Below are 21,598 nucleotides of genomic sequence, written 5' to 3'. Positions count from 1 at the left end.
AAGCCACTATATTAAAGAACGAAATAGTAAACCACAATTATGGAAAACATGATGAAGTTTTAAACTCTTTGCTAGAAGAGACAAGTGGTAATCATTGTAAGACCATACAGGACTTAGTTTTAACTGTAAATAGATACTATAAGAGCATATAAATATTAGGTATAAATTGAGCATAACCATGACTGTATAAATCAAAGAAAAGATATACATAGAAATCAAATATAAGATGGCTAAAAGAAACAATTTTAACATTTTTACAAGACAAGAATAATATAAGAGAGGATTAAATTGATGTAAATCCCAAAGGGAACAAAGGACAAAAGTGGCTTCCAACACTTGAAGATCTCAACATTTCCAAACATATTTCCCCTTGGAATAAACTTGAGTTAGCAGAAGAAGAGCCAAAAAATAAAATAAAAAGTTGAGAATGGTAAACAATGTTGATATAATTAACTCAAGGAGATGCAAGAATGTGGGAATAAAATCTTTTTCCATTTCTTCTGAGTCTTGTTGATGATACTGAAGCGGATTTCACTTTAACGGGTAATTGTACAAAGAGGAAAAGGCAGCAACAACATCACCATTCCAAATCGGACTCGGGTAACTGGTTTTGCAAGTAAAGGAAGAGAGGAGCAATTCCCATGTTCTTTCTAGTTTCGTTTTGGTTTCGAGGATATAAAAGAAAAGATAATATATACAAGATGATCTCGAAACCAGGATGTATTAAGAATTATATATAATAGCTTGTGCTACTCATTTATTTGAGTAGCACTAAGAGTTTAAAAAAAATGGGTTTAAGAAATACTGGTGTATAATAATGTTTTGACTTGTTGATGGTGTTTGAACCCATTCACTTTATCCAGATAGCTTTCTAATCATCCACTTGAACAATCTTGCTAACCAATATTTCATTGCTATCACCAAGGCAAAGAGACCATAGCAAGGGAGATGAATCACACCAACCATCAAGTAGCTGCAATTGCACATTTGGCAAAGAGCATGAAGCACATGATAAGCTTATGAACAACTCTGGATATACTAATAACATGTTTGGCCAAACTTCAAAAATCTGTTTATTTTGAAAAGTGTTTTTTGAAAAAATAGGTGTAAGGTCTATCTACCCTCCCCAGACCTCACCTGGCGGGATTATACTGGGTATGTTGTTGCTTTTTGAAAAGTTACTTTTGTAGATTAGTAGTTTGTGTTTGGCTAATCAGTTTGAAAAACACTTTTGCCAATATTATAGCAGTAATTTGTGCTTGACCAAGGTTCCAAAAGTGCTTTCGGGGAAAAACTAATTTTTTCAGCTTCTAAAGTAGCTTCTGCTACTACTCAAAAACACTTACTTTTTCCAAAAAGCTTGCCAACCACCTCAATTTTCTAAAATGAACGCTTATTTTGGAAAAAAATATAAGCACTTTTGGCTTCCGGGAAGCTTGGTCAAACAGGCTATAAGAGGCAATAGCTCATTTCCGCGTACCATCAATGGTTATATTTGCAATAACTAAAAGCATAAGAATCTGGACAACTAACTATTCGGTAGAAGACATGTCAAATAGATGTAAAGTTTGCATATACGAGAAAGATTGCACACGTACAAATAGGGAGCATATTTGAATGAAAGATCCAGGAACGGATAAGGCCACCTGTTGCAGCAAGAGTTAACCCTATTAGTAACAGCATAAGCCAAATGACTCTTACTTCCAAAAAAAGGACGATGCATAGCATGCCGAAAGAAAACATACCACTTTGAGACACACATATGGACGAGCCACTGGAATGCGACAAATGTGCATGTATAAAGCACAAAATATGCAAATCTGAAGAAAGGGAACCGCTGGAAGGAAGCAAGAGAGTATGTTAGCCAGAGTTTGGGGAGAAAATGACAAAACGGTCCATTATCATTGGTAGTACCTTTAAGTTTGCCAGAAGTGAATCCTTTTGGTTTCAATCAAATATTTACCAAACTTTGATGGTTTAATCTAACCGGAAAGAAAAAAGAATTTAACAAGAAACACAAAGAATTTTCATCAAAATTCAGAGACCGCAACAATACACCATCACAAACTATAGACCAAAAATAACAGAAAATACACACCACAAAGTTGTACCAAACTCTTAAAATAGACCAAAAATAACATAAACTACAAAATCTCATACTTCCAAATGTGAGTCCCCGTTAAAATATTTTCTATTTTCACAGTTCATATTAATTTAACAATAAAAGTGTGTACATATTTGATGGAGACAATAATTGCTCACTTTTTGCAAACTTAAAGAGCAAAATCACTCAAATGATCCTTAAGGGACTGTTTTGAACCTACTAGCAATAATAAAGGACCATTTTTGTCATTTTTGCATAGGACACGTTCATAGCTTAAGCCACTCGTGTGAATGCAAACTTACTAGAGAATTCAGAATCACGTCGCCAAGCAGGGTAACAGCATTGATAGAATGCATACCAACAACCAGCTGCATAGATAGGTAGAAAATCAACTTATATAAATGGTGACGCAAAATGGGAAAGAAGTGCGCGTGTTAATTATCTGTTGAACTTTGTGCAAACCACAAATAAAGGAGAAGACTAAGCTAAGGAAACTACAGTTCTTAGAACTCACAAATCGTAACTTATAAACACTGGGCGTGAATAAGGGGTAGATAAGAAGCCAATAAATACAATCTGTAAGCACCACGGCACCCGCACAGACCTACAAGTTTTTGAACAAAATCAGAACAAAAGAACAAAAAGACAATTAGCCAAGTAAATGGATTGTAACTTAAACTAGGAAAACACAGGATCATAAAGAGACATGATAAGTGGTGTAAAAGCGACTCATAAAACCGGATCAACCAGTAAACAAATACAAAGTGCATTTCTACTAGAGACCTAACACATGCTACAATATACCCCCTCCGTCCCAATTTATGTGACAGTCTTTCCTTTTAGTCAGTCCCAGAAAGAACAACACCTTTCTATATTTAGTAACAACTTTGACTTTAAGCTTTCCATTTTACCCAAGCCACACAATTATCTATGGCTTATTTTAGACCACAAGTTTCAGAAGTCTTCCTTTCATTCTTAAACTTCATGCCTAGTCAAACACCTTAACATAAATTGGAACGGAGGGAATAGTTAATTAGGAGCCCGTTTGGATTGGCTTATAAGTTGCTGATTTTCAGCTTTTTTGAGTATTTGGCTGGCCAGCTTAAAGCCATTTTGTGCTTAAAATAAGCCCAAAAAAATAATTGAGCCCGTTTGGCTTAGCTTATCTAAATAAGTTGGGCTACCCTAACTTTTTTTTTTTTTGGCTTATAAACTGTTTTCAGCTTATAAGCTGCTTTTTTTAAGCCCATCCAAACAGGCTCTAGATTGAAAAATACTAACTTATTCAATATCTATGAGACTATGACAAATGAGCAAATGACAATAATAGGTTACATATGCCATAAATGAGTATGGTAATGGTTGAGTAGATAGAGTCCTTGCTCCAACCATGAAAAGGAAGAAAGAAATGAAAAATAAAACTAAATAATTAGAGAGAACATACCTGAAAAATTATTTGAAAGGCATACCCCAAATAACCAGCAGCTTCTCTAACATCAGTTTCCTCATTGGAACTCAAGTCCTTGGATACGCCGGGTAAACTTGCATTTTTCTCAAGAGTTGGAGAATCATTTCTCTCTTCATCAATACAACAAACTTTTGCATCGGCAACACCCTTTCGATATTGGATACACCCATAGATGGAGAGTGAAGACCCTAACTACAGAATTTCGTTGAGAACAAAACCAAGTTAAAGAAACAAGGGAAATTTGATAAAGTTGTAAATTGTTGACAATATGTCTCAGGATACTACAGAAATAAAACAGATACTTGCATTATCTCTAAAATATTTGCAGAATATCAGTTTATCAGTAGTTAACTTTTACACTTTCAAATTGTTTTCTGTTAAGTCATTTGTGGCTTGAATTTAGGAGTTAGTTTCCTCTTACTTTGTAACTTGGTTTTGCAGATAAGCCAGTAACATATTTTTCTGTTTTTCAATTAGGACTTAAAGCTATAAATGTATATCTGAGTTATTAATAAAAATAGTTCCCTTTGACTGCATAGCCAGCATTTCTCTTAGCCTTTCGCTGTTATTTCCCTAAGTTTCTTTGTTAAAAACCAACATAAATGACAAAATATCCCCCGAGCTATCTAGCAAGGGAGATTGTTAGTATGCCTTGCAGGAGGAAAGAAACCTTTCCGTTTTCTGTATGTATCTACATGAAAAATAAGAAATAGGAGGTAGATATCAAGACATTCACATCCTCCAGATCATATCCAGAAATGAATGGTAAAGATGGTTTAATTGCTGAGTAACATACCGCAAAATAGATAGTGACCAAAGAGAATGTCCACCTGTTCAACACAAAAAGAATAATCAAAAACCAAAAGATAAGACTAAGTATCATGTTATGAGCATGTAAAATCATATGTGGACGTGTAAAAATGAAATTCATTAGACATTACTCCCTCCAATCCAAAATAATTGATGCTTTAGGCTTGGGCACATGGATTAAGAAATTCACTTGCTCCTAAATATTAAGAGGATTTTCGACTAGAATACCCTTTAATCATGATTTTCTTTTTCTTTTTAGGGTGACATTTACCATGGGGTTTCGTTATTTTCATTTCCATATCGCTTTGAATTTCTTGGCCTTATCTGACCTCTTTTTAGCCGTCCTTACCTTGGTAGGAGTAAGGTCTGCGTACACTCTACCCTCCCCAGAACCCACGTTGTGGGATTTCACTGGGTTGTTGTTGTTGTTATATTTATCATGGGGTTATGGGAATGTGTCAAGGGCAAATTTGAGAAAATTAATTAAACACCTTCTTGGTTTTGTGAAACATCAATTATCTTGGACCAACTTTTAGAGGCTAAAACATCAATTATTTTGGTTTGAAGGGAGTACTATCTTAGGACTTCGAAAGCTTTTAAGTTATAGTTTGCAAGAGATAATCAGGCTTCTAGCATAGCTCTATCTATATCAAGGGGAAACTTGATCAATAAGACGGTCCTCAGAAACTAAATTTTAACTAATAATGAATGGAATCAAATAATAAAAGGCAAAACTAAAGAGATAGCAACGGCATGACCATGGAAGTGAACATTTCCAGCACACATTTATTCCGATTTTTAAGACAAACCTAAACTTGATCTTAACATATGCATATTAATAAAAGTGCCAGTTAGCAAGAGAGAGAACCAAAACAGAATTAAGCCAAGAAGAAATATGGAGAAGTGATAAGGAGATGTCCTTACTGAGTATAGAAAAAGAATATATCTGTACTATTTGTAACAGCATCCATGGAGAGCATTGACAGAAGAAAAATGAAAGCAATTATCCTGTAAGCGAGCAGCACAGCAGGATGGATTGCTTTGTGACATGTTGTCCAAGCTTCATCTTTGTACAAGAACCCTACCTTTTTTTTCTCCTTATTATTATCTCTTTCCTGGTTTTTCCCCGACTTGGGCGAACCTTCATACTTCCATATTATGAGGGCTGAAATTCCTGCAACTACCAGGAACCCTGATCCCAAGATTAAGAACCTCCAGGTCAGCCAATAACTCGGGGTGGCTGTTATCATGACTTGCCGCCAACTATGTCCTGTTAAGAAGCTCATTGTAATTATTAATCGTTTAAACCTTGAGTTTATACAGCCAGACTCCTCTAAAACAACATTTCACTATAGCGGTTATGTTTTCTTTGGAACAGATATTTCATGTTATGTTATATTATATATTCTCTACAACAGCATTTCGCAATAGCATTTCGCAATAGCAGCCAAAAAATATCGGGACAAACGATGCTATTATAGAGAGGTTTGACTGTATTTCTTTTATCTGAAAGGTGGAATTACCTACAGCTATAGCTAGAATTCAAGAACTTCAGACTCTACGTGATATCTCAAAATTGAAGAAATCGTATTTTTCATGGAAGATTATTTTGTCCTTTTCCATATCCTGCAGAACGAGAAGAAAGTTTTGATCACCTACCGCTTTACAAAATAAGGAGTCAAAACAGTCTGTGGTTTAGTATAAATTGAATTTCATTAGAAGTTTGTCACAACTCACTATGATATCCTCAATGGAGGAGCCAAAAATACTAAGAAGGGGATTCAAAAAAAGCGAGATATCACATGTGGGATTTGAAGGTGCGCCCTGAAACAATTTTTTAACAAACTTTGCCACTGAACTAGAAGTTTCCTTATGTTAAGAGGATTCAACAACACACACATATTTTTTTGAGACTGAACAAGATACACATACACACAAACATATATATCTGCAAAAAGGTTTATTTTTACCCTATTTTCACAGTATAATTGTCTAACAAATTGAACCCCCGTCATTATCATAAAAAGGGCATTAACACTGTTAAAAACAAATCAGAAAACAATATCACGAGCCGAAACAAGCTAAGCATGGCATAATATATACATTGAAAAGCATTGCCCAATGTGATGGGGTTTGAACCTTCCACCTCGACCGTGGAAGGCAGGGAGCTCACCGAGTGAGCTAATACCTACAAACCCGTTTGCCCTTACCCACGTAACAATCTTTACATTTTGGAACCTTAATTTTTGAATCTTTCAAAAAAAAAAAAAAGACAAATTTCATTATAAATTATACTTTTTAATCATTACTTAAATAATTTCTTCAATATAAAAAGGACAACCCGGCACACTAAGCTCCCATGCGCGGGGTTCGGAGAAGGGCGGGCGGTCTATTGTACGCAGCCTTACCCAGCATTTCTGCAAGAGGTTGTTTCCACGACTTGAACCCGTAACCTCCTGGTCACATGGTAACAACTTTACCAGTTACCATGCATTTCTGCAAGAGGCTTTTTCCCCTTCTTCAATATAACTAATAAATAAGTCAAGTAAATATTTATATGCTGTATCAAAAACACAACATTTAAACACATTTTCCTCTCTGTAGGTAATACACAATTGACAATTTACACAAACATTGATAGAAAAATAAAACATACCAAGAAAAGTTCTTGAAGAATCAATCAAAAAAGTCTCATTTTTTCCAAATATTTTTGTTTATTCTGAGCTGCACCCATGAGGTGGCTAGGATCAAGAAGATTAAAAAAAAAAAAAAAAACAGAAATCAAAATTGGAGGAATAACAAGAACCCCACAAAAAAGAAGTTAATCTTGAACCTAAAACAACCAAAAAAAAAGATTTTTTCCCTATGTTTTTCTGTTCAAAATTGTTGGTACAATGTAGGACATAAAGCTTGATATTTGTTGCAAGCAAATTACTAGAACAATGAAAAAGTGTAAAAAAGAATAAGTATCTGGATTTGAGGTAATTAATATGTGTTACCTTATTGGCCCTGAAGATGGGAAAAAATGGTTTGAATAAATGATAGGGAGTTGTCTCCATGTTGCTTCCTCTTTGTTACACCAAAAGCCATTCAAAGTTTCTTTTTTTGTGTTGTTCTACACTAGTGATGGACCTTTATTTTCTCTTAACCATTAAACTATAATAAGTATTAGTCAAGTATTTCACTTAACAGAAATGGAAAATTGGATTTTGGTTGGGTGAAAGATTATTACTTCCTCCGTCATTGTCACCTTAGTCAAGACCATGCTTGTTAAAAAACTAGTAATACAATATAAAGTTACTAAATGCAATGTAAAATTTATTAAATTACTTCTATATAATTAAAAAAAATTCTCTTAATTAAAGCATGCACAAGTAGTGACCCTTTTGATAATGAGAATCCAGCAATACTAAATTACTATGTGGCTTTTTCAATCATCTTTACATGTTACTTTAACTTGTAGTTTTTGTCTAAGGGCAGAGTTGGAAAAAATTACCTAATTTATGTCTTGATTTCCTAAGATGACACTTATTATGGGATAAATTTTTTTTAATTAAGGTGACACTTATTATGGAATGAAAGGAGTATAATCTGGGGATAAATTGTTGGATTATTTTATGATAAAAGAATTTGTTCTTAAATTAGATATTTGGGTGGAATTATTTTATAATACAGCCTCCCTATCGTCACAGTGTAGGAGCAAGGGTGCACAAACAATATTCTATTCAGATTTCATTTGTGGGATTACATTATGTATGTTGTTGTTGTATTTTTATAGCACACTCTATGTGGGATAATAATAACGGAAAAGGGTCAAATATACCCTTGTATTATGAGAAAAGGTTTAAATATACCCCGTCGTTATACTATGGAGCCAAATATACCCCTGTCGTTATACTATTGATTCAAATATATCTTTCCTCTGTTAAGTTTGTTGGAGGTGAACATCTAGTCTGTGTGGCACTGTCATTTGATGAGGTGGCACGTCACCTCAGTGTCTTAACTCATTTTACCTCTCCCTTCTATTTGTTCTTTCACCACTGAAACTTCTTGCCTCTCCACCACCATTACCACCGCCCGCCCAAAAGACTTGATAAAAGCAGAGATCGATCATATTCCGTAAAATGAACGAACAGTTGGGCACATGATTTCTGCAAAAAAAAAAAAAAATGCAAATGACAACAATATTGTCCAACAAACACCACAGTAAAAAAGGGTTACTTAATAAGGTGTTCATTTTTTAGGATGACTTCAAATCGCAAGAGTCAATTATCTCCAGAATTAAATCATTGACCTTATTTTCCCCCTTTAAATGGAATGTTGGAATCAAATTTAATAGAAAACAAACAGTACTTATTAAATGATGATACACACAACCAGCTATGGTTATGAATGAAATTGATTTTTGTTATGATGAAAAAAAAAAAAACAGTATTGTTAAGTTCGTTCTGCCACTTCATCACAAAATGCAAAGCAGCAAAATTCCAAAGAGCTAAAGACGGCGATGAACCAAATCGTTGAAATGACATGAGAGTTTAACTTTTTCAGTGATCTGTAGAGGGGAGGTCATGGTGGCGGCAATTGTGGTGGAGGGGAGGGAAGTTTTAACGGTGAAAGAACAAATAGAGAGGAGGGGTAAAATGAGTTAGGGGCGCTGCCACCTCATCAAATGACATTGTCACGTTGGATTAGATGTCCACCTTGGATCAACTTAACGGATGAATGGTATATTTGAACTAATAGTATAATAGCAGAGATATATTTGGCCCCATAATATAATGAGACGTATATTTAAACCTTTTTGAAGTAGTACAGGGGTATATTTAATCCTTTTCCGTTTTAAAAAAAGATACAAATAAAATTAAAAATAAAAGTTTATCTCAATTTAAACCAAACACATATTTATACATATTGACCATTTTTAGTCCAATGAATCAAATATCTATCAAGTAAAAGAATATTCACTAAATAATCCTATCATTATTTAATTAACGTATTATAACCTCAGGCTGCTCACTATGAATTTTCTTTTATCATGATGGTATTTTTGTGTTAGTTTACGTACAACTCACTTAACAAACAAAAAGAAAGGAAAAGGACACCACGTGACTTTTTGGTCACAGATATGTCTGCTATGCATATTTTTAGTTATATAGAAATTTATATCAAAAACTAAATATTACTCTCCGTCCCAATTTATTTGACACTTTTCGCTTTCCGAGATTTAAACTGTATAAACTTTAACCAACATTTTAAGATGTATTTTTTAACCAAATTGATATGAGAAAAGTTGCAATTTATAGTACTTTTTATGTAGTTTTCAAATATATAAATTTTAATGTTAAAATATCGAGTTAATCTAATCTAATTTAGCTTCAAAATTTAGTCAAATTGACTCTCGATAAGCGAAAAGTATCACATAAATTGGGACGGAGGGACTATTATATTTGTCATGAATAATAATATATCCAAAACCAAACGTTATATTGATGACATATCAGCATATATTTGAAATAACTTTTTGTTCGAACGAACTTGCAAGCCGTTATATGAATACGGTGCTTTACTCGTAGATACTTCTCCAGCTCTCGCAAGAATTGTATTACAAAAGAGAGCGTGGTGAAAATTATAAAAAGAAAAGAAGGAGAAATCTGAATTTTCGTAAATTTCAAAGAGGAGATCGACAATTAACCTCAAAAGTAGAGGCCAAACTACTAATACTACTACTTATTTACCACCCGGAAACAAGCGTCGTGCTGATAATTTATGTGAGTTCGATTTTATGGAGACGGTGAAAAAAAGATTATCAGCGCCAAAAGCTTCTTGTCACGACCCAATTCGCGAGTCGTGGTGGCACCTACACTATCACTCCGAGTAGGCGAACCACATTACTATTGACAGGTTAAATAAGCGGAAAATTTAATAAGAATAAGTTATCAAGTCTTAAATACTTATCATAACTAGAAATGTCACGACAACCCCGAAAAAGTGGTCAAAGGGTACAAGAGCGCTAACATGGTACGGAATAGAAGTCTGAAAATACCCGAAGGCTACATATTGTCTGTCGAATACAAAAACAGAAATAAATAGAGGAGGTCCTTCAGGGGCCACAGACGACCAAGTAGCTCACCCTGAATGACTGAAAGATATCACCCTCGCGCATCAGCCACGGGGTGTAGAACTGGAACCTGGATCGTACTCTGCACTCTACAAAAGTGCAGCAAGAGTAGTATCAGTACAACACTTGTACTGGTAAGCATCATAGGCCGACAATGATTAGATAACGCATGAAGAAGTTGAAACCAACAAGTAGCACACAGAGCAAACAGGTATGGTCACGTATCATATACAAGTAAAGTGTAAAGGAATCATGAAATCAACCAAGACAGATATAATTCACTACGTGATCAGTCAAAAATATATGAGTGGATGAATGCAATGCAATAGTCACCTCTCTCACTCCACTCTCGTACACACATGCTAAGGGCAGCGCCTCAAAGCCATGACCCATGGGGGACCCGCGAAGTCCATGTACCACTCGTGCTCTCCGAAAGAAACCTCGGAGGCTATTAATCACTCTCAATCTCCGGCAAAGACCTCGGAGTCTCTCTTTCACTCTCCATCTCCGGCAAAGACCTCGGAGTCTCTCAATCACCCCCCTCACCAATCATCACAACAATAATATGGAAAGCATGCCATGTATGATATCAGTCTCAACAATATCACCAATATAGATCAACAAGTACAAGTCATATTACTGTCCACTGTTCAATTATCAACATTACCATTCCTTTTCATGTGATGAGTGAACTAGTACGTGACGGAAATACAAACAAGTGATAATCACAAAAATAACACATTTGGCGACAAGCCCACATAACAGCTGACAAATCAACCTAATTGGAATTTACCTCCACTTCATGCCCGAAGGCCTATCATGCTATCCCCGTCACTTTCTACAACTACATACGATTCTCTAATCAGAGTCTAACTAAAGTAGACCGTAACCTACCTCGATGCCGAGCGAGTGTCACGAACAATTAAACCAATGCCTTCCCTTCGCGTAGAGCCTCTGAACGATCAAAATCTATAAAGTATGCGATCTACGTTAGAATACGAATCTAAGGACACCCATATTGCTATATTTATATTCGAAACCCAAAATCGCACCCCAAAAAGTGGCCTTGGGCCCACAAGGGCAAGATTGGAATTTTATTGAAAAATAATTTCACCCATTATCTAAGGATCATATATTTTAAAATTGGTCAATTTCATCCATAAATAGACTATCAAATCATTAATTCCCCTTTCTTAGGACTAGGACTCGAAACCTTTAATTACTCCAATATCTTAACTTCGGACAAAAATTTAACTTTTCACAATTTAAATACCATGATTCTGAAGGTATTTATATTATTCACTACCAAAATATTCAATTACATATACCCTATGTATTAGAATTAAAGTGCAATCATGATAACGTGTGAAAAAAAAATTCTGATCACGGTAGCCTAAGTTACATAACTGCAACTTAGCAAATTTGTAGAAACCCTTTAATCATTACTCCTATCATCATTACTTCAACCGTATGAACCCACTACTATCATTAATCCTTACCAATTGTTACTATCCAAAGCATTTCCAAAAGGACCAACAAAGCATTTACATGGTTGGAAGAAAATAAAATAACAATAAAGAACGTGACCATTGTTTGCAGATGTTGATTTTCTTTAATCTACTCCATTCGGACTTTACATTTAATAATGAGTTCTAGCAAATCCTTATCTAGCAAGAATACAAGAACCAATAATATATAGACTAAGTAAACTTTTACCTTAAGCTTAAATTGAAGAGTGCTTCACTGTCGGCGCATCCAAAGCCCCAGTCACTCCCTTCGAATAAATGTTATTTCCCTAGAGCCAAGAGCTCTTTTACCCTAATATATCTCGTATCCTTATATGTGGGCTAGGAATAAATGGGTCTGGCCCAGTTTTCTCTTATAAAATTATTCAGATTACTTAATCACCCAACTAACCTGTAAAAGTATAAATTAGGCTTACCAACCACTTATTTAATTCTCCAACTCATACCTTATATGTGTACAAATAATATTTTTATGAATAAAATACTCACACACATTAAATAGACAAATTCTAAAATTTACTCGTCAATTGTATAACCATCCCACCTATCCTTGCAAGTCAAGAATACCATTTTAAAACTACGAAAAGGGTATTTTAACGGAAAAGAGTTCAAAAGTGTTAAACGACCAAACGGGTCGTTACATCAGATACCAATCAAACAATCGCTTGTCCTCGAACGACAAGGGAAAGATGGAGAAAAGGGTACCTCATCTGTCGAACAACTGAGGATATCTACTCCGCATATCCGCCTCGGCCTCCCAAGTGGCCTCTTCAATCGGACGGTGCTTCCACTGTACCTTAACCGAAGCAATATCCTTGGACCTTAACTTTCTCACTTGCCTATCTAGGATTACTACCGGCTCTTCCTCGAAGGATAGATTCTGATCCAATAGTACCGAATCCCACTGAATGATATAAGACCCGTCTGAATGGTACTTCTTCAACATGGAAACATGAAATACCGGATGAACACCTGCCAAACCTGGTGGCAAAGCCAACTCATAAGCCGCCTCGCCAACACGACGAAGAATCTCAAAAGGGCCAATAAACCGCGGGTTCAACTTGCCCTTCTTCCCAAATCGCATCACACCCTTCATGGGTGAAACCTTCAATAGGACCTGCTCACCCACCATGAACTCCATATCACGAACCTTCCGGTCAGCATACTCTTTCTGCCTACTCTGAGCTGCCAGAAGCTTTTCCTGAATAAGCTTGACCTTGTCCAAAGACTCCCTCAGCAAATCTGTACCCCAAGGTCGAACCTCAAAAGCATCAAACCACCCAATAGGAGAACGACACCTCCTACCATATAAGGCCTCGAATGGCGCCATATCAATACTAGAATGGTAGCTATTGTTGTACGCAAACTCTGCCAAGGGTAAGAATATGTCCCAATGACCACCAAAATCAATAACACAAGCCCTCAACATATCCTCAAGTACCTGAATAGTCCTCTCGGACTGACCATCTATCTGCAGGTGGAACGCGGTGCTAATATCTAATTGAGTTCCCAATTCTTTCTGTAAAGTCCTCCAGAAATGGGAAGTAAACTGAGTGCCTCTGTCGGAAATGATGGAAATAGGAACCCCGTGCAATCGCACTATCTCTCGGACGTAGATCCTGGCCAACTTCTCCGCGTTATAAGTAGTCTGAACCAGAATGAAGTGCGCAGATTTAGTCAACCTATCCACAATAACCAAAATCGAATCAAACTTGCCCAAAGTCTTCGGAAGACCAACCACGAAATCCATAACAATCCTTTCCCATTTCCATTTGGGAATGGGCATCCTCTGAAGCACACCACCTGGTCTCTGGTGCTCATACTTAACCTGCTGGCAATTCGAACACTGAGCAACAAACTCCACAATGTCTCTCTTCATTCTACCCCACCAATAGTGTTGCCTTAAGTCACGATACATCTTTGTTGCTCCTGGATGAATAGAGTATCTGGAACTATGAGCCTCTTTCAAGATCAACGGAATCAAATCACCAACTCTAGGAACGCAAATGCGCCCCTTAATCCTCAAAACACCCTCATCATCAAGAATAGCCTCTTTGGCTTCTCCACTTAGCACTTTATCCCGAATCTTGCACAATTTCACATCCTCAAACTGATGGGCCCTAATCTGCTCTAAAAGTGACGACCTCGCCTCCACACAAGCTAGAACCTTACCAGGTTCTGAAATATCGAGCCTCACCATACTATTAGCCAAACACTGAACCTCCATAGCTAACGGACGCTCTCCCACAATCAGACGTGCCAAGCTGCCCATACTCACTGCCTTTCGGCTCAACGCATCAGCTACTACATTAGCTTTTCCCAGATGGTAAAGAATAGTAATATCATAATCCTTGAGCAACTCCATCCATCTACGCTGCCTCGAGTTCAAATATCTCTGACTAAACACATGCGGAAGGCTACGATGATCTGTGAAGACCTCACAATGAACTCCATACAAGTAATGCCTCCAAATCTTCAAAGCGAAAACTACTGCAGCCAACTCCAAGTCATGAGTGGGGTAGTTCTTCTCGTGAACCTTCAACTGTCTCGAAGCATACGCAATCACCTTAACCTCTTGCATCAACACACATCCCAAGCCAATGCGTGAAGCATCACAATAAATAGTAAAGTCCTTTCCCTCTACCGGTAAAGCCAAAACCGGGGTTGAAGTCAATAAAGCCTTAAGCTTTTGAAAGCTCTCCTCACACTCATCGAACCACTGGAAAGGCATATTATTTTGAGTAAACCTAGTCAAATGGGAAGCAATAGATGAAAATCCCTTCACAAATCGGCGATAATAACTCGCAAGGCCTACGAAGCTCCGAATCGCAGTCACTGAAGTAGGCCTGGCCCAATCTCTAACCGCCTCGATCTTTTGGGATTAACCATAATCTCATCCTTGGACACTACATGTCCCAAAAAGGCCACGGAACTGAGCCAGAACTCACACTTTGAAAACTTGGCATACAATTTCTTCTCCTTCAACAGGCCAAGCACGATCCTCAGATGCTTCTCATGATCTTCCTTACTCCGAGAGTACACCAGGATGTCATCAATAAACACGATCACAAATGAATCTAAGTAAGGCTTGAAGATCCCATTCATCAGCTCCATGAAGGCTGCAGGGGCATTAGTAAGCCCGAAAGACATCACCAAGAACTCATAATGACCATAACGGGTCCTGAAAGCGGTCTTCGGAACATCCTCCGCTCGAATCTTCAACTGATGATAGCCTGACCTTAAATCAATCTTAGAAAAGATCGACACACCCTGAAGCTGGTCAAATAAGTCATCAATGCGAGGTATTGGATACTTATTTCTGATTGTAACCTTGTTTAATTGCCGATAATTGATACACATCCGCATGGTACCATCTTTCTTCTTCATGAACAAAACGGGAGCACCCCAAGGAGAAATATTGGGTCTAATAAATCCTTTGCTCACCAAGTCTTGCAACTGCTCCTTCAACTCTCTCAACTCTGCCGGAGCCATCTGATAGGGTGGAATAGAAATCGGTCGGGTGCCTGGCTCCAAGTCAATGCAAAAGTCAATATCTCGATCAGGCGGCAAAGCAGGCAAATCTGCAGGGAAAACCTCTGAGAACTCACAAACAATTGGCACTGACTCTACGGAAGGAGTATCCACACTAGTATCCCGAATATGAGCCAAATATGTTAAACATCCCTTATCCACTAACTTCTTCGCCCGAAGAAATGATATGATCTTCTTAGGTGCTGGACTAGAAGTACCTTTCCACTCTAACCGTGGAATACCTGGCATGGCCAACGTGACTGTCTTGATATGATAGACTAAAATAACATGATAAGGAGATAACCAGTCCATGCCCAAAATAATATCAAAGTGCACCATATTCAAAATAACCAAGTCTACCCAAGTATCATACCCCATAAACGTGACCCCACAAGACCTATAAACCCGATCTACTATTACAGAATCTCCGACAGGAGTAGAGACACGAATAGGTACATCAAGCATGTCACAAAGCATATCTAGACCCGTAGAGAAACAGGTGGACACATAAGAGAAAGTAGAACCCGGATAAAATAAGACAGAAGCTGATCGGTGACAAACCGAAATAATACCTGTGATAACCGCATCAGAGGCCTCGGCCTCTGGTCTACCTGGAAAAGCATAGAAATGGGCACGTCTACCCTCGGACTGTGTGCCTCCACGACCACCACGGACTGCCTGAGATCCTTCTCTCGCTGACTGAGCGCTGCCCCTACCAGACTGATGACCACCTCTGCTAGGCTAATGGCCACCCTTGCCCGACTGTGAACCCCCTCTACTAGAATATCCTCCTCCTCTAGCTGGCAATGCTAGAGGCCTAGATGTCAGAACTTTGGAACCCTGCCTAGATCTAGGACACTCTCTCGCGTAATGCCCTGTCTCGCCACACTCAAAACATGCTCCTCTGGCCATAGGCTGCTGAACTGTCATAGAAGAACCAGAATACCCTCCGCGGTCTGAAGATCGAGAGTAAGAACCTCGGGAAGTCTGCTCAGAATTGTGCCCGCTATAACCTGAAGAACCACCTGCCGAATCTTGTAGTGATGACTGGATGGGGCGGCTATAGGGATGATGACGAACCCTGTCATAGTGTCCCCCACCTCTAATAGGACCTCTGAAACTGTCCAATCTACGAGCTTTCTTGTCGCCACCCCCACTATCTGCCCGACCCATCTCTGACTCGACCCTCCTGGAATGCTCTACAACTGACTGAAATGAGGCCTAGAAGCCTCCAACTGTAAGGTGGCCAGCCGAAGAGGAAGGTCCAAACCCTTCACAAATCTCCTCACTCTCTTAGCCTCTGTGGGAACTAATGCCGTCGCATAACGGGACAACGCGAGAAATCTGGTCTCATACTCCGCAACCGACCTACCCCGCTGCTCCAATGTCGAAAACTCATCCTTTCTTGTGTCTCTCAGAGTACAAGGGACATACTTCTCCAGGAACACCTGGTAGAACAGGGTCCAGGTCAAAGGTGGCGATCCAACTGGTCGGCACTCCATGTATGACCTCCACCACTGCTTGGCATCCCCAACTAACTGGAAGGAAACATAATCGACCACGTGAGACTCCACTACACCCAACTTATGAAGCACCTCATGACAACTAACAATAAACTCATATGCATCCTCCCCGGGAGTACCATAGAACCAAGGAGGAGACATTTTGGTAAATCCCTCGAACAATTTTCGCTCCTCACTGGTCAACATTGGCCCATCCATAGGCCTTAGAGCAAAATCAGGCGCTGGAGCAGCATCAATACGGGGAGCCACTGTTGTTACCGGCAATACCCTCGATGTCCGAAATCCTGGAGCAACCGTAGCATCAGGAGTATGACCTCCCACTCTAGTCTGCGAGCCATCTGGAGCAACTGGAATCATGTTCGCCTGAGCCAAACTGTCAAAGTACCCCAACACTCGAAACACAGCCTCCTGAAAATCAGGAGTAGCAGCGCCCCCAAGCTGTGCCTCAGCAGCCCTAATCTCCTCTTCCGGAATGTCGTCAAGCTCCGGAGTCAAATCTCTGTCAGGGTCCTAAGCAGGTGCTGGTGCTTGGTTCCTATCTGGATTAGCTGCACGGCCTCTGCCACGTCCCCTGCCTCGCCTACGGACAGCTGCTCGGGCAACGGGTATGGATGCAGGTGCTGGTGCAGGCTCCTGGCCTCCAGTAGCGGTCGATCGCGTCCTCACCATCTATGAGGGAACATAGAAATGAGGTTAAGATACCGATCTGAACAATCTCGCATGAAAAGAATGAACCAGATACCAATCGGATTGAACTAGCACGAAAAGAGAAAAAGAAGTAGAGTGTTTCCTAGATGTCCTATAGCCTCTCGAGGATGGGTACGGACGTCTACGTACCAATCTGCAAGACTCTACTAGACATTGCTCTTGTACTCATTAGACCAATTAACCTAGAGGCTCTGATACCAACTTGTCACGACCCAATTCGCGAGTCATGGTGGCACCTACACTATCACTCCGAGTAGCAAACCACATTACTATTGACAGGTTAAATAAGCGGAAAATTTAATAAGAATAAGTTATCAAGTCTTAAATACTTATCATAACTAGAAATGTCACGACAACCCCGAAAAAGTGGTCAAAGGGTACAAGAGCGCTAACATGGTACGGAATAGAAGTCTGAAAATACCCGAAGGCTACATATTGTCTGTCGAATACAAAAACAGAAATAAATAGAGGAGGTCCTTCAGGGGCCACAGACGACCAAGTAGCTCACCCTGAATGACTGAAAGATATCACCCTCGCGCATCAGCCACGGGGTGTAGAACTGGAACCTGGATCGTACTCTGCACTCAACAAAAGTGCAGCAAGAGTAGTATCAGTACAACACTTGTACCGGTAAACATCATAGGCCGACAATGATTAGATAACGCATGAAGAAGTTGAAACCAACAAGTAGCACATAGAGCAAACATGTATGGTCACGTATCATATACAAGTAAAGTGTAAAGGAATCATGAAATCAACCAAGACAGATATAATTCACTATGTGATCAGTCAAATATATGAGTGGATGAATGCAATGCAATAGTCACCTCTCTCACTCCACTCTCGTACACACATGCTAAGGGCAGTGCCTCAAAGCCATGACCCATGGAGGACCCGCGAAGTCCATGTACCACTCGTGCTCTCCGACAGAAACCTCGGAGGCTATTAATCACTCTCAATCTCCGGCAAAGACCTTGGAGTCTCTCTGTCACTCTCCATCTCGGGCAAAGACCTCGGAGTCTCTCAATCACTCCCCTCACCAATCATCACAACAATAATATGGAAAGCATGTCATGGATGATATCAGTCTCAACAATATCACCAATATAGATCAACAAGTACAAGTCATATTACTGTCCACTGTTCAATTATCAACATTACCATTCCTTTTCATGTGATGAGTGAACTAGTACGTGACGGAAATACAAACAAGTGATAATCACAAAAATAACACATTTGGCGACAAGCCCACATAACAGCTGACAAATCAACCTAATTGGAATTTACCTCCACTTCATGCCCGAAGGCCTATCATGCTATCCCCGTCACTTTCTACAACTACATACGATTCTCTAATCAGAGTCTAACTAAAGTAGACCGTAACCTACCTCGATGCCGAGCGAGTGTCACGAACAATTAAACCAATGCCTTCCCTTCGCGTAGAGCCTCTGAACGATCAAAATCTATAAAGTATGCGATCTACGTTAGAATACGAATCTAAGGACACCCATATTGCTATATTTATATTCGAAACCCAAAATCGCACCCCAAAAAGTGGCATTGGGCCCACAAGGGCAAGATTGGAATTTTATTGAAAAATAATTTCACCCATTATCTAAGGATCATATATTTTAAAATTGGTCAATTTCATCCATAAATAGACTATCAAATCATTAATTCCCCTTTCTTAGGACTAGGACTCGAAACCTTTAATTACTCCAATATCTTAACTTCGGACAAAAATTTAACTTTTCACAATTTAAATACCATGATTCTGAAGGTATTTATATTATTCACTACCAAAATATTCAATTACATATACCCTATGTATTAGAATTAAAGTGCAATCATGATAACGTGTGAAAAAGAAATTCTGATCACTGTAGCCTAAGTTACATAACTTCAAGTTAGCAAATTTGTAGAAACCCTTTAATCATTACTCCTATCATCATTACTTCAACTTTATGAACCCACTACTATCATTAATCCTTACCAATTGTTACTATCCAAAGAATTTTCAAAAGGACCAATAAAGCATTTACATGGTTGGAAGAAAATAAAATAACAATAAAGAACGTGACCATTGTTTGCAGATGTTGATTTTCTTTAATCTACTCCATTCGGACTTTACATTTAATAATGAGTTCTAGCAAATCCTTATCTAGCAAGAATACAAGAACCAATAATATATAGACTAAGTACACTTTTACCTTAAGCTTAAATTGAAGAGTGCTTCACTGTCGGCGCATCCAAAGCCCTAGTCACTCCCTTCGAATAAATGTTATTTCCCCATAGCCAAGAGCTCTTTTACCCTAATATATCTCGTATCCTTATATGTGGGCTAGGAATAAATGGGCCTAGCCCAGTTTTCTTTTATAAAATTATTCAGATTACTTAATCACCCAACTAACCTGTAAAAGTATAAATTAGGCTTACCAACCACTTATTTAATTCTCCAACTCATACCTTATATGTGTACAAATAATATTTTTATGAATAAAATACTCACACACATTAAATAGACAAATTCTAAAATTTACTCGTCAATTGTATAACCATCCCACCTATCCTTGCAAGTCAAGAATACCATTTTAAAACTACGAAAAGGGTATTTTAACGGAAAAGAGTTCAAAAGTGCTAAACGACCAAACGGGTCGTTACACTTCTCAGAGAGTTGTGCCAAATAGAATTATCCATAGCGAAAATGGTGGAAAGAAAGACGAAGAAAAAAAGGACGCATACTTTCAATAAACTCCTGTCAAATTCTAAAATATGTAACACAAAAAATTGTACCAGACAACAAAAAGATATAAAAAATAGCAGTACTAGAAACAACACCTTCAAAAGCCACAACACTCTAGAAATAAATCAAGAATAACAAAAATTATACCTTTAACTATGAGTTCCCAATAATTTACTTTTTTTCACAATCCGTGTTAAATTTAACAGACATAATTCAGCACAGTTCCCGCTAAATTTTTTTCCACAATTCTTGTTAAATTTAGAGGGTGTTTGGATTGGCTTATTTCAAGCGCTTATTGGTTTTTAAGCTCTTTTTTACTTTTTGTAATGTTTGAGAAAGATAAAAAATATTTTTAAGCCTTTAGCTTTTAACTTATAAGCTACTTTTAAAAAGTCAACCCGAACACCCTCTTAATAGACATAATTCAGTAAATAAGTCAACCCGAACACCCTCTTAATAGACATAATTCAGTAAATATTTAATGAAGACTAAAAATGTTAAATTTGTAACAAACTTAAATGACCAAAAATATTAAAAACATACATAAGGTACTATTTTAAGCCTACCCTCAAACATAAGGAACCATTCTTGTCATTTTCTTTCATAATAACTACTGGCAATACTACAAGCGCAGTTTTGCACCCCAAAACCCAAAACCTTCACTTTGAACTATCCTCCCTTTAGCCAAAAGCTCCACCAAACAGACCCTTTGCGCTGTTCTTTTCAATGGGTCGAAAACGAAGCAATAATTTTTTTTTTTTAAACAACCAATCCCGACACATCAGAAAAAAAAAATTATCATGGCTTTAGAAAAATATGTCTACTAAAAAAAATAGGTAAGCTTTTTCTAAAGTCACGCGACTTTTTTTTTAATTAAAAAATAAATTAAATGATTTTAAAAAAAACTCCGTCAGTAAAAAAGGGTATATTTACACCATATAGTAACGGCAGAAATATATTTGCATTATTTTATAACGGTAGGAGTATATATACATAACTTTTATAATAAAGGATACATCTGCTCTAAATCTCAAAGTTTTGAGAGGATATATTTCGCACCTTTGCCC

General features: G+C 37.9%; 1 protein-coding gene and 2 long non-coding RNA genes across 5 annotated transcripts; all 3 read right to left on the bottom strand.

Moving 5' to 3' along the window:
- Nucleotides 1-262: 262 nt before the first annotated feature.
- Nucleotides 263-7,596, bottom strand: LOC132600467 (uncharacterized). 3 transcript variants are annotated; one of them, XM_060313660.1, is made up of 10 exons: nucleotides 7,382-7,596; nucleotides 5,906-6,008; nucleotides 5,307-5,652; nucleotides 4,369-4,402; nucleotides 3,549-3,764; nucleotides 2,619-2,708; nucleotides 2,407-2,472; nucleotides 1,746-1,837; nucleotides 1,599-1,646; nucleotides 263-973 (listed from the first exon to the last, which is right to left on the bottom strand). In XM_060313660.1, exons 3-10 carry the CDS (start codon nucleotides 5,630-5,632, stop codon nucleotides 856-858), a joined length of 990 nt encoding a protein of 329 aa, XP_060169643.1. In that variant the 5' UTR covers nucleotides 5,633-5,652; nucleotides 5,906-6,008; nucleotides 7,382-7,596; the 3' UTR covers nucleotides 263-855. The 3 variants fall into 3 exon arrangements, with proteins under 3 accessions (XP_060169643.1, XP_060169644.1, XP_060169642.1); XM_060313661.1 differs by having other exon boundaries at nucleotides 5,910-6,008; XM_060313659.1 differs by lacking the exon at nucleotides 5,906-6,008 and having other exon boundaries at nucleotides 7,382-7,593.
- A 2,709-nt stretch (nucleotides 7,597-10,305) lies between these two features.
- On the bottom strand, nucleotides 10,306-12,296 carry LOC132599464 (uncharacterized). Its single transcript, XR_009566829.1, has 3 exons — nucleotides 12,217-12,296; nucleotides 11,395-11,469; nucleotides 10,306-10,582 (listed from the first exon to the last, which is right to left on the bottom strand). It is a non-coding gene; the product is annotated as an uncharacterized LOC132599464 (long non-coding RNA).
- Nucleotides 12,297-18,105: 5,809 nt separating this feature from the next.
- Nucleotides 18,106-20,120, bottom strand: LOC132599463 (uncharacterized). The gene is made up of 3 exons (XR_009566828.1): nucleotides 19,999-20,120; nucleotides 19,177-19,251; nucleotides 18,106-18,366 (listed from the first exon to the last, which is right to left on the bottom strand). It is a non-coding gene; the product is annotated as an uncharacterized LOC132599463 (long non-coding RNA).
- Between the last annotated feature and the right edge of the window lie 1,478 nt (nucleotides 20,121-21,598).

The sequence above is a fragment of the Lycium barbarum genome, chromosome 6 (genome assembly GCF_019175385.1).
Source record: "Lycium barbarum isolate Lr01 chromosome 6, ASM1917538v2, whole genome shotgun sequence".
Lineage (NCBI taxonomy): Eukaryota > Viridiplantae > Streptophyta > Magnoliopsida > Solanales > Solanaceae > Lycium > Lycium barbarum.
The sequence above is the reverse complement of the archived record's forward strand: the minus strand, read 5'-3'. Positions and strand labels throughout refer to the sequence as shown.

Coding starts and splice junctions, on each gene's coding strand:
- LOC132600467 (XM_060313660.1), bottom strand. CDS start 5,632: ATGATAACAGCCACCCCGAGTTATTGGCTGACCTGGAGGTTCTTAATC. Junction 2,709..3,548: donor CCTTTCAAATAATTTTTCAG/GTATGTTCTCTC, acceptor AAAAACTTGTAG/GTCTGTGCGGGTGCCGTGGT. Junction 974..1,598: donor TTCAAATATGCTCCCTATTT/GTACGTGTGCAA, acceptor GTGCAATTGCAG/CTACTTGATGGTTGGTGTGA.